The sequence below is a fragment of the Schistocerca gregaria genome, chromosome 5 (assembly GCF_023897955.1).
Source record: "Schistocerca gregaria isolate iqSchGreg1 chromosome 5, iqSchGreg1.2, whole genome shotgun sequence".
NCBI classification, from domain to species: Eukaryota; Metazoa; Arthropoda; class Insecta; order Orthoptera; family Acrididae; genus Schistocerca; species Schistocerca gregaria.
The window spans coordinates 363,410,715-363,424,628 of NC_064924.1; the positions used below are offsets into that span (position 1 = coordinate 363,410,715).

The 13,914-nt window shown below is 42.8% G+C and overlaps 1 protein-coding gene across 1 annotated transcript in view; it reads right to left on the reverse strand.

The window, feature by feature from the left end:
- LOC126272939 (cytochrome P450 4V2-like) overlaps positions 1–13,914 on the reverse strand; it is a 359,260-nt gene that overhangs the window by 97,501 nt on the left and 247,845 nt on the right. The window contains exon 2 of the mRNA XM_049976237.1: positions 12,782–13,073. Within this exon, the coding sequence (XP_049832194.1) occupies positions 12,782–13,073 (292 nt within the window). The remainder of the gene's footprint in view (positions 1–12,781; positions 13,074–13,914) is intronic.

A 13,914-nucleotide genomic window follows, 5' to 3' on the forward strand; every position in this document is an offset into this window, starting at 1 on the left:
GAGATTTTATCTAGAAGGACGTTATTGCCTATGCTAGTCGGTTTCTTTCGTTCTCATTGGTCCGGCCGCCATGTGTTAATGTCCCTACAAGATATAAGAATTCCTCCAGATCGTCAACTTCGTAGTCCCTAAATCTGATGTAAGGTTTTGTCGCTAATCTAATTTCTGCTGCTCCTTAATATCTTCATATTTCTTTGGCTTGTCACAACACATTTTCTGTGATGACTAGACAGTTATACTGAAAAGTTTCTGAAATTCTTCACCACTTTTACGAAGAACAAAATGTCTTTGTGCTGTATATTTTAATTCCAGTTATGAATCGTATTTTGGCAGTATCTTTAATATACAGTAGTATAACAGTGCTTGAAATGGAAGTGCCCAGAAGACACAGTCGGATTCAGTGTAACTCAGTTCACGTAAATGCTATCAACGGATATGTTAACGATTAGACTTCTGATTCTCTGTGACAGGTACAACGGTCACCAGAATGCATTAGTTTACATATCTCCTCTTTTGTTTCCAGGCCCGCCACGACCAATAAGGGGCACGTGCAGCGTCAGATTTTGAGTGATAATTGTGAAGGGCATGGAAATACCGCGTACACTTGTGAGACAGCCTTATCAGCAACGCAAAGTTGCTAGTCGAATCATGCTATTTAAAAATCTCTGTAGCATTCGGAAGTGACACTGGCGTGACGTTACATTGCGTGGCAACGCGAATGCAGGGACTGTAATGTACAGAATGGAACTGGGGACCTATAAACGACAGAGAGGCTTCGTCCCCGCCGTAGTCCTCAGTGTTTAACAACACCACAACAGGCTACAGCAGTCCACTCACCCCATTGCAGCCCCACACCCTACCTAGGTTACAGTGCGGTCCGGCCCCCAGTGGACCTCCCTGGGAACGTCTCACACCAGACGAGTGTAACCCCAATGTTTGCGTGGTAGAGTAATTATGGTGTAGGCGTACGTGGAGAAAGTGTTCGTGCAGCAATCGCCGATATAATGTAACTGAGACGGAATAAGGGGACCCAGCCCGCATTCGCAGAGGCAGATGGAAAACTGCCTTAAAAACCATCCACGGACTGGTAGGCAAACCGGACCGCGACACTAATCCGTCGGGCGGATTCGTGCCGGGGACCGGCATGCCTTCCCGTCCGGAAAGTAGTGCATCAGATCGCACGGCTAACCGGGCGAAGTAAGGCAGGAATACTTGTCGTCAAGTCTCTGGTCCACTATCTCTGACCGTCGAAGGGTGGATCGCAGCACTGTACTCCAGACAAATTACAACCTCTTCATGTATGCTCCTGCCATCCAAAAACAAGTAATGGATTTCCCTGCAACATTCTGTGTCATCATCCACTACTGTTCGGATCCTAGTGGTTATCGGGCTATATGAATAGGCTACCATTAACACCACGACATAGACGGCTGCGTCTGGAGTGGTCCAGTGTTTGGGAAGCATGGACTGTTCTTGAATAATATCGCATAGTCTTCAGCGGAGTGTTGCGATGCTTTACTACCCCAGATGATTATCGTCGGTGATTAAGGCGGCGACCTGTGGAGAGGTTCCAGGTCACGGATGGTACTGACTGAGGGGACTCTGATAGCCAGCGGTACGTCCAGATGTGTAACTTCTCATGCGGCTGTATCGTGGATGCTAACTCTCAGAAGGCCAATGCTCTTATACGTATAGCGCATGTCTCTATCAACTGTCTGCATAATGTTAGGGTTCTCCTGTGGCAAGCAAGATCCAAAGGCCTGAACCCAATAAAACATTTGTGGTACCAGCTCGGACGTCAACTCCAACACAGTAAGAGTATCTAGGATACCAAAGACCAATTACAGCATCTTACCTCAGAAGAGGATACAGTGGTTTTATGACACCCTTTTCAATCGGACCAGCGCATGCATACGGACCAGAGGATGTGCGATGTCAGAGTGATAAGTAGGCACATTTGTAAATTTCACCCGATGTTGTAATCTGGGAAATAACATCACATACCATCTCAATTCGTGAAGTTCCATTTCATCCCACTCTCCCCTCTGTACTTTAAACAACTAATTTGTATCAGATTAAAATCACGACTATCTGTTCTACTAGTTTCCCTGCTTCTTACGTGCTATCGACATATGAAGTTTGTATCGAAATGTCTCTAACTGCCCAATAATCTAGAGAAACTAACTGATTGCGTAATTTCAAGATCGACTGCTGACGGGCAGAGTAGAGGGGAACCGGTTCTCCATTTACAATCTTGTATACGAAATCAAAGCGGCGTTCCGCTGGCACCGGCTTTCTCTTTCTTCGTCACAGCACCAGAACACACTCAAGGGCAGGCGCATAACGTTAAGAACAGGTTTTCTCACTCTCCCGTACTGGAAGTATCGGACATTTGAGGATAAGAGTCAGTTTTCCTGTAGTCGGAACAAAACGTGAACTTTCATTCCGTAGCTAATGAAAGGAAAGTTCTAAATCGGAGAAAATATTGAGACTCATAACCTGTGCTATATTTGAGGTACATAGTAGCACACTTTCTATTTATTTCGATTAGTTACGTCGAAAAATATGGTTAGTTTATCCAAAAGGTGAAAAGTTTATAAAGGTAACGTTGTGATGATAATTTCTACAAAAGCTCCGAACTAAGTAAATGTAAAGACGTCTGGGTATATACAAAAAAGTTTCGCACAATTTATTCTAAAAGAAAATCTAAAATTTTTGTCCATAATTTATCACATAGACTTACATGATTCTATAAATTGAGGCAGTAGAATATAGAATACGGACTGAGAATAAACTGACGAAAGATGAACGTAATGATAGTCCGGTGAAGTTATAGTAGCGAGAAGCTTAACATAAAAATTGGTGACGACGATGTAGAAGAAGTTAAGGAATTGTACTATCTTGGAAGCAAAATAATCCAAGACGGTCGAAGCAAGCAGGATATAAAATGCAGACTAGCACAGGCAAAGAAGACGTTCCTGTCCTAAACAAGTTGGTTAGTACCAAATACAGGTTATAATTTGAGACAGAAGTTTCTGAAAATATGTGTATGGATCTCAGCATTCTATGCTAGTTAATCATGGACTGTGAGGAAGTCAGGAAAACAGGCACTTTAACTTCTGAGATGTGTTTCTACAGATTAATGTTGGAAATTAAGAGGAGTGTGAAGGTAACTAATGAAGAAGATAACCTCAGAATAGGCAGAGGAAGGAATATATGGGAAACATTGACAATAAGCGTCACAGGATATTTGGTAAGGTTTGAGAGATCACTTCAGCTCTACGACAGGGAGCTGTAGAGGGTAAAAACTGTGGAGGTAGCAGATTTTGGAATATAGGTAACAAATAATAGGGGACGTTTGGTTCAAAAGCCCATCCGGGATGAAGAGGTTGGTACAAGAGAGGAATTCTTGCCAGGCCGCATCAAACCAGTCAGAAGACAGATGCTTCAAAAAAGGATAATTTTTCGTATAATATTTTTTGTAACCTACGCTGATCTTCTGTCCTGCCTTTTTCGTTACCGTAAAGAAGCAGTGTTTCCCATTAGCAGGACAACTGAATGACCTAACATTCTGTTACCGACCGATGGTTTCTTTTGAGCGCTGCCTAGGCCTTAAGTGACAGCATTCCTCAGGGATTTGTTTCTAACTTAGTGTTTACTAATAGGTACCGCATTCCTATCCTCGTTTTCCAAAACTCCTTCCAAAAACATTGTTTAACTTTCTTGTGTCCAAGCAGACGCCGGATCTTTTTTTTTTTTTTTTTTTTTTTTTTTGGGTCATGCTTGTTGGGTATAGTCCCTTGGCTCTTCTTGTTTCACATTTTACTTCTGCGGCACCTCTTCGCAGATACCAAGCTACTCCTCTAGAGGGACCACTGCTGACACGGTGCAACTATGGGTGATAGGTCGTATAAGATTATCTTACACTGACTTTTAAGGATTTCTCCACTCTTCACCATTTGCCCTGTAATCCCATTCGCCAGATTTCACAATCATGGCAGTCTTCCACTTTAAGATCTCTGTTCTTCATCATTTCTGTTACTTTCCCGCTCTCAATGTTAATCTCGACCGTCCACGCTTTCTCCTGACTGGTGGCGACCCTGTCTGGGCTGCTTTTGACCATCGTCCTTGCTTCATTCGTCGTACATGGCCATACCATTGCAGAGCTCTTCTCTCGGTGCTTTGCACAGCTGGTAATTCCTTATCCATTGTCTCTGTCATATTTTCATTTCTTCTCCCTTCTGTTCTAAATATCCGAGCTGCTGTCTTTTTTTCCATCTGTCACTACCGCTTGTACTCTGCTTCTCCGATGGCGCTCCTCCCTGCCCCCCCGCCCCCAGGGTCCATCCTTTGGCACCGCATGTTAGTGTACTTTCCAACACTGTTTGCAGAATCGTCTTCTTTGGTTCTTTTGACACTGACCGGCTCCATAGACCCCAATTTAGCATTTTAATTCTCCTCTTGCCTGCTAAATCCTGCTTTCCACAAATGCTTCACAGCTTCCCAAGGAATGGAAACTGATTTACAGCTTTAACAGTTCTTGCAGCAGTATTATACCGCTTCCAACTCCTTCCACTACTAGATAATCTGTTGTTCTCATATTTATTGTAAGCCTGCCTCGTTCCATTATCTTTGCTGTCACAAATTTGACTTCCTCTCTACTTGTGCTATCAATATCTGACCATCGGCAAGCAATAAAGAGTAGATAGTACCATGTCGGAAACAAAAACTCATACGGGCGTTACATTAATTTCTTCTTACATATTTTAAACAGTGTGGGCAACATACTGTAGGTCTTCCTAAGTCTTATTGTTGTGTGGAATGTTTCACTCAACCTTCTCCCTATTTTAAATGCTGCGTACGATTGTAGGTGTATCCTTTGAACTAGGGACATCAGTTGTACTTCTACAGCTATGTACTCCATTGTTTCCATTAGTACGTTGATGCGTACAGAATCATTAGTTTTTTCTAAATCCACAGATATTACATGTACCTGCTACCCTTATAATACATCTTATCATTATTTATCTAATGGTAGAAATGTGATCCACACAAGATTGTCGAACTGTAAAACCTGCCTATTCTTCCCACATCTTTCCCTTAATCTGATTTTCCAATCTGTTTCTTCAGTACAGCACCAAAAATTCTGCTGACAGAAGTAATAGCACTTGTCCGCCAAAAATTGTTTGGCTGCTTCTTGTTTCCATTTCTCGTAGTTAGCAGATACGTATGAGACACAAAACTCTCTTGGTATTTCCTCTCCTTCCACAATCTGATTGAACATTTCAGATGAAATTCTCACCATTTGAGAAGGCCCATATTTCCATAATTTCATCACATCTCCTCCCAGTCCGCTTGCCTTTCCTCTTATGGACTTTTTCAGCATTTCTATTACCTTTGCCTTTAGTATATATTCCATATTATCTGATGTACCGCTTTTGTTGTAGTTCTAACACAGTTCTTAAAAGACTGCGGCTAAAGTAAAGAGCCCAGAAGGATGTGTTATATGGATGAGTTACTGTCTATCGCACACATAAATGATCTAATCAATAACGTCGAAACATCTGTAATGGTAGTAGCGGACGATACTGTTTTCAGTGAGAAGGGTACAACTCCAGTGCACTAGCGAAAGGAACTGATTTCTGCAAACGGACGAAGATGATTAAGTGAGGGCAAGGCGAAGTGATCGAGAAATCTTTAATTAATTTATTGTAAAATTCACTGAAGCGGTAGAGACGTTATTTTCCCTAGGAGTAAGTAACTGTCCTAAACGACCGAAAATGAAAACTCAACATATAAACAGTTGTAGGGTAAGCTGATTCGAGGCTCAGACATTGTATGATCAACGAAAGTAGTGGCTAACAAAACGATGATGGTTCTATCCTTCAGCGTTCTTAGTCGGTCTAGAACCCTTCCTGCATAATATTAGTAGGAGAGCTTTGTAGTCAAAGAAGAGGAAATCACAAAGAGCTCATACGGGGCTCACTCTCCATTCGCGAATGGAACTGAAAGGGGATGAAACGATAGTGATACCGAAAGCACACTCCCCCAAAAACCATAAAGTGGCCTGTGAAGTATGAATTTAAATACAGATTTACGAAACCGCATGAGGGTAATAAAAGTTGAATGTCAAGAAATACAAGTTCATCTTAAGAACAATATAAAGCAGGGTACTAGCTTTTCACAATTTATCAGGAATGTGTAAGTCAGAGATGCAATAAAGGATGTGAAAGAAAGTCTTGGAGGAGTAATAATAGTTCCAAGAAAAAAGATACCAGTGGTAAAGTAAACAGGTGACATAGCCTTCGTGGCTGGATGAAACGTAGACTTGTATCAATATGGATGGAATAAGCAACATAAACTATCTGATCAAACGCATCCGCGCACGTATTAGGGGACATTAATATTGATTGTAGCCATCTTTCGCCTATCTGACAGCTGGAACTCAGTTGGGGACATTTTCAATGAAGCGTATCGATCCCAGTGAAGGTAACTATTATTCCTCAAGGGCTATTATCAGAGTAGGTAGCAATGGTGGACTTTCGAGTCTGGTGCGAAGTCGACTTTCTAGTCCACTCACCAAGGTGTTTCATAGGGTTCTGGATGGAGCCGTGAGCAGGACAGTATATTTCAAAATGTTACTGCCCATAAGCGACTCCCTCACACATGCTGCTTTATAACGGTGTGCAATGACATGCTGATACAACCGTCGACTTCGTAACCTTTCTCAATATGCATATACAGTAAGGCAAAATGTGATCTTATACTTTCACATTTAACGTTCTCTTAAGAACAACTACAAAAACAATCTCAGTGTTGTAACTTCAAGTCAGGCATACTTCACCATTGGAGTTTGCATGTGATAGCAGGTAGAGTTCTACTGTTGTTCGCTAAACAGAAACCCTTTCATCGGATTGCCACAGGGTACAGCGTGAGTCATCATTCCAAATTACTCGTTTTCGGCTATCCAGTGTCCAGTGGCCTTGCTTCTTAAACCATCTCAAGCGTAGCTTAGCACTGATTAGAGATATGGCATATGAGAACCTGATGCCCATTGCATCCCATTCATTTTAAATCCCTGCACACTGTCAAACGAGAAACTAGTAAGGAAACTGGAGAGAGCTGCCGCTAATGACGACCATCATCCATTACTGAAATCAGACACTGGGCCATCGTTGATGGGTAGTCCAGGGGCCTACCAACACAGCTCTGGATGACGGTAGAAGCTGCTGTAAAACTCCAACGTCGCACGAGTCTAACAGCCTGTTGTATTGGGTAGCCAGATTCACCATTCAGCATATCACGGCATCCGACGTCGCCGTACTCCTGAGGGACAACAGGGTCAGTGATCTTGGAGGAACTGAGTACACACCAGTCCGACCTAAATGAAACACATCTCCACTGTCACCGCCAACTCCAACCAGGGCTACCGACGCGGTATGCCTACCCCGCGAGAGGGCGGCAAGCTCTTCCACCACCGTCTGCTACACTTCCGCTCCGATCTGTTGCAGCGCTCTCGCAGTTGCAGGTCCGCTGTTGGATACAGCAGATTCCTCTCCGAATTACGTAGACACCATCCATCGCAAAAGAGACTGTAGAGACTTATAATAAATGGAATAACCTTGAATAATGTTTTATTGCATGTAACTATGCCACACACGTACTTGGCCTGCATCTCGACTAAAGAAAACGCGTTTCCAAACCGGCAGTGGCCCATCCTAGAGCATAATCATTGCGCTAGATGGATTTGTGATAGGACCTTAGAACTCAAGAGCGATTCCTTCCGCTGATTTCAAACCATTTTTTAAAATTGTTCTTCGCAATAGTCAACGGTCTCCGTCCGTCAGTACATGAAGTCTGCCTGGTTTCGGTTTAACTGTGGAGGTTTCTCCGTATTTCTACTTCACAATCATATAACGAGCAATCGACCTGGGTAACTTCAGGTCTGAAGTGCCTCTGGTAGTTCAGGTGCTTAGGTGACAGGGACTACACTACATTCTATGTCATTCAGCTGTGCAGGTCAACCCGTTCTGCTATTACTGCGTCCTTACTGACAACAAAGTACTCCCCGCCTCCACAAATAAGAGCGTGCCGGTCTTTGGTAGCATCTACTGGTCACTTCCCCTTTACATAGGACTCTTCGCATACTTTCGGTCATATAGTGTACTTAACACGGGGTACGGCTTGAGGCTGAAAAAGCAAAAGACGAAGAGTAAGGGAAAGAAGAGCAACTACTAGCTTAATATAAAAATAGCGGACGAGACAGAAGTGCAATAAACGAAGGAATGCATGTATCTAGGAAGCAAGAGTACACAGAATGTCTGTATTAGGTAAGACATTAAAAACTGATTGGTCATGTTTGAAGTTACCTTTCTTCAATATTGCACGATTATTGCATATTCACTCATAACTGAGGAAAAAGATCCCCAAGGTGTTCTCCTGGAATATAACGTTGAACTGAAATGAAGCACAGACCATTAGCCGTAAATTTGGAGCCGAGGTAATTGGAACACAAAAGTTAAGTGGAGAGGTAAAGTACGAAATGAAAAACTATTAAAATAAATACTTAAGATGGGAAAAATTAGTGAAATAGCTACTACTGGACCAAGAAACAGTTAACATAACGCTAGAGGAACAGGAGAGCAGAAGTATTAGAGGCACATATTAAATGTAGACCAACACTAGGCTATGCGAAACTGATTAGAGGGAACGTTATAGTTGTGTAAGAACGAATAGTCCAGGAAAGGATAATCAAAGATGGGTGACAGGATTAATTCAGTCATAATAAAAGTGACAGGTGAAGTAAAAAGGAAATAATCTGACAAGCTCTGCAGTTACGATGCACGAATCCTATGTCAATTTTATAGTCCTTTCTAATATGTTCCGATATGTATTAACCCTGACCTCCTAAGTAGAAATACAGGAACAAGTCTTTGCTACTTAATGCAATGTTTCCCCATAACCCCGTCTCCTCCGTACTCGCCATTACCTAAACGTACTCTCTTAAAGTTAGTGTTATGTCCATAGCATTTGTGCTTCGCTGACTTCTTAGGAATGACTCAATGTTATCTGCAATACACATGGACAATTGTCCTGGATACCAAATCGATGTGTATGGTACTGTGCCGAAAGAGAACTGCCCTATGAAAGTTGAGAGAAACAACTTACAGGTAGTAACGTTTGTCAAGAGCTCTGAAAAACCAACACAGGGAGTCTGTGGGAAACTATAGACTTGGCAGCCAAAGATATGAAGTAGCAGACGCCTGCGACTTGTAACACCGGTGCTAAATTGCATTTCACTGCGAATGTGTTGACGTTTATAGGCAGCACTAACTTATATTTTTCTTCTTCGCCTTCAGCGATGATTGCAACCTGAAAAAGCTTCAAGTGAGGATTAAAAATTGCGTTTTCCCCACTTTCAAGTTCTGTGTAATCATACATAGTCTTTTGGTAGCCTAGGCTCATATCGGTTTAGTGCAGCCTGAGAAGCAACCTCAGGATTATAGTCGCTAATGAGATCACATTCCGATGAACACATAACATTCCTGGGATCGAATGCTCTGGATCAGGTTCCACTCAGCCTCGTGAGAAACACTGAATAAGTAATCCTGAGACATACATACAGGTACTAAGCAACGAAGACATTGCAGCTATTTCAGTTATTTAGTACATAATTTCCTGCCGCAACTGTGAGGTGTACCTCAATCCCCATATATCCATGTCTTCATTTTTCGTGATGATTGACTACAACAACATTCCCACTGGGATATCCGAAATCAGCATGTCATCGAACATCTTACTGTCTATATCTCTCAAGATTACTCTTTACACCTTGCACACACTCGGCCCAGTACTGTGACGCAATAATGAAGATACTGGATTTGCACTCGAGAGGATAGCGATTCAAATTTCCCAAGTAGATCTAAGATTTATGTGGTGTCCCTAAATCTCTTGACAAAAATGACAGCCCGAACCCCATTCGAAAATTGGTGCAATATCTCCTCATATAATGGCAGTACAGAAAAAATACTTTTACGGAAGAGCAATGGAGATACAGTTTGCGAAACCGAGTCTTCAAATATAACACCAGCAAGATACTAAAATGCAACTGAGTTAGAGATCACTGTGGTATAGTGAAAGCGCTGCTGCTTTCACAGCGAATGGAACAGTTCGATGCGTCCAATGGATAGTGACACCTGCAGTAGTAGTTGTTCTGACATTTGAGAACGAGTAAGTTCCGTGGTTACAGCACGATAGTTGAAAGATCAAGATTCTGGACAAATGTGGCACCGAGTGTGTGAGTGTAAGTGTTGCAGCATGTTTACCTCGCTTCGAGAAAATCACCATGCGAAATGTGATCATGTGGTAAAGGGTGACCATCGTCAACTGTAACACGGATGAATGGGACACAGATCAGCAGTTACAGGCACATTACATGCAGATAAAAATTAGGTTTATTACGATCTAGCACTATTTTCTCTTATAGAGGTTCGGAAAAATCACCCACACACCTCTGCTTGCCACAAGTCCCAGGCACAGACGTCACTAGACATGGCGCCCGACCAGGTGAGCCACACTACATGTTGATGCAGAGTACTAGTAATTCCTTGAAACACTCGCAGACATTGCATCCCACTTACCTATGGTGCACATATGAGGCAGCTGGCGTAGGCTTTCTCCAGCAGCGGACGTTAAATGGTATGAAAGGTGGATCTGTCACCCAGATGTGTTCAGACACGTCTGCCACCACATCTCTACAGCAAATTACACTGGAACCAAGTGATATCAAACGTTGTTCGTTTTCTTGTGCTGAACTACACTATAAGCGACCAAGACCTTCGGAAAGAAAATGAATCAGCTTCGGGAAACAGATTTTTGTCAGGAGCTTTAGGGGAATACCCCATTGACATGGTAGAGATTGTGTGAACATAGCGATCATCCACCCTTGTTCCTACTGACCACGTCTGGGACACCATCGAGGGAGATATGTGCATCCTGGACACGTCTACGATCAATTCCTGGGAAGAATGAGCTGCGTTTAAGCGATCATGAGTTTCGATGGCTCTGAGCACTATAGGACGTAAACATCTGAGGTCATCAGTCCCCTAGAACTTAGAACTACTTAAAACTAAATAACCTAAGGACATGACACACATCCACGCCCGAGGCAGGATTCGAACCTGCGACCGTAGCAGTCGCGGAGTTTCGATGATTCCCCAGAGATTTAAGTGGAGTTTCCAAATCTTGACCCAGGCGCGCCTTAGCCTTCATTTTGGAGAGATGTTTTTCTAGCGGTGTTTGGTGCAGTAGATCAGTAGAGTACGTATTTGATAGCCGGTTTGCTGCGATAAGTTTAGAGTTCCATGTCGCCTATCATCGAAGGAGGTTTCTTCAGTATAGATCTCATATACAGTTAAGTTATCCATTACTCCCATTTCCATCTTAATTGATTATAATAGTATGTGTATATCTTTATTAATAACTGCAGACTTTTGCCATGAATTGTTTTCGGACCCATCTGAGGAAGCTTTCGATCAAAAAGGAGTCCCATGGAATCCTGAGGGTAAAAAAAATTATCCCCTGATTAACATTAATTCTTATTTGTGACCATGTCGTCGTGTAGATAGTGTGGCGGTCTACTTAGAATGAGTGAGTCTAATAGAACTAATAGTACACCAGGCACGAACAACTAGCTGACAATATGTCAACCAGTATGTTACTGCCTAGAAGAGAGGAAGAGGAACGGGGTAGGCGATTCTTTCCTGATAAACTGAATTTCAGACCACCGTAGTTAAAATCTTAAATCCATCCACAGTAGTGGGTTTAATAGTGATCTTTCATTATTGGTGCCCCCCCCCCCCCCCCGCCCCCACTGTGTGAGGATGTCAGGCTCGGTGGTCTGCCACTATGACTCGTTGTGCTTTAATGTGTCACGAAATACTTCCAGATGCCGAACACAATACTCTGGTTCGAACAAGTGTCTAAACGCTGAAGGGACGATTTTAGTAATCTTCTATGAAATAACTTCTATGAATTTTAGTAATCTTCTTCTATGAAATAACTTTAACCTTCTCTTATGCTATGAAGAGTCTCACATACGAACCTCAAGCAATTTTTAACTGCACAGTGCTGTGATAACGGTAACAGCTAATATATTCAAACGGTTCTCTATCTGTAACAGTGGGGTTACTGGCACGAGTAAGTCAAGGATTCGAGTACATTATGTATGCGCCAAATACTTGTTGCAAAGGATTTGCACGATTAAATATCTTACGATAATTGCAAATGCTGACGTACTCTAAAGATTCAGAACGTAAGATTAAGAGATCGTTTGTAACATTATCGAAGGTCAACAAAATTAAATGACATATTTAATGGATATCAAGTCTTTTTAGAAAAATATTTAAGCTTAACGATAGTATCAAAACTATCCCCTTAGTGGCACTAACTCTTGTCTGTGACCATGTCCTCATTTAGATGGGGACATATATTGCCCAGTAATATACTGAGTATACCAGACACCGGCAAATGGTTGACAATATTTTACGACAAGCAGTAAACGCCATGACAGCTACATTCGACAAGCGGAGGAGGCATTTAATGATGACCAGTGAAGATGAGGCTCAGTTGTCACTAAGCAGAACGCGTAAAGTCGGGATAAAGAAACTAGCTTTCATGCAGCCATGTATAATGAGCTACTTGAAGCACGCAGATAACGCTGTAACAAACAATGAGAACCAAACATTTTTAATGAAATGGTAAGTTTTCATTAGTTGTGTACCTGCATGGTGCTCCATGCTTTAGGTAGATGCGCGTTAGGTCGACCAGTGGCTCGCCACGGAGGAGGCGGCCGTCGCCCATAAGCGGGTGTGTGTCCCGCGGACCGGGAATCTGTGCCGCCAAACGGCGCATGCGCAGCCACGCCGACGCCTGCCGGACCACCGACAGCAGCACCCGCAGCGCCAACATCAGAGCGACGGCGGCCGCCGCGGCGCCGGCCAACAGGCTCGCTGACGCCGTGGGCCCGCTCCCGCTCACCAGTCGAAACAGCCACGGCTCCATCCCGGCGCAGACTGGCGAGCAATTCAGAACAGCGAGTTGGCGGCCGCCAGGCCCTACTCTCCGTGCGCAGTGGGGACTTGGCAGCGCTGTGTGACACTGGTTACCACACTGTCTCGCATTAAGCACTCCATACAAGCGCACATGTACCGTGTAGCAACGTGCTTCGCCGGTCGATTCACCGTCAAGTTTAGCAATCGAACTGGTCAGCAGCACAGTTTCTCTAGTATACGACACGATACCTGCAATCGATTCACCACCAATCCGGTAACGTTTACGGCACAACAATTAATAGTTGAGCTTGTGTTTTTCTTCTTTTTAGGGCTCATGCGTGCCACATTAGAAGCTATACAACTAGCAAAGATTATATTAGGTCTTTTGCGATTTTAATAAACGACTGTTTTATGTGTTGTACCAAAATACAAGTATCAACTTCAGCCTCACGGACAATTCATCGCATGAGATTAGATGCATTTTGTAAATCTACTTACCTGATAGCTAAGTACTTAAACGTAACTAGCAAGAAAAACTTGTATCCCGCACAAGAAGTTATGCCACTAGCTGAAAGATGCCATCTCACAAATGAACTTATATCATTATGCACAAGAAAGCGCAAAATGAAATGTAAACTGTGTGAAATACATATCCCCTTAGCTAAAACAATAAAAAAATATATACACCAAACGTTGTCTTGTTCTCTTACATGCTGGACAAGCACGATTAATACACTTCTAATGCAATCTAACAGGTCAAATAGAGACAGAAAAAGGAAATAATAACACAGGTGAACAAACACACTGGAACGCCACGAACAAGCACAAATACACAATGCTACCATCAGCTCACCAACCTTAC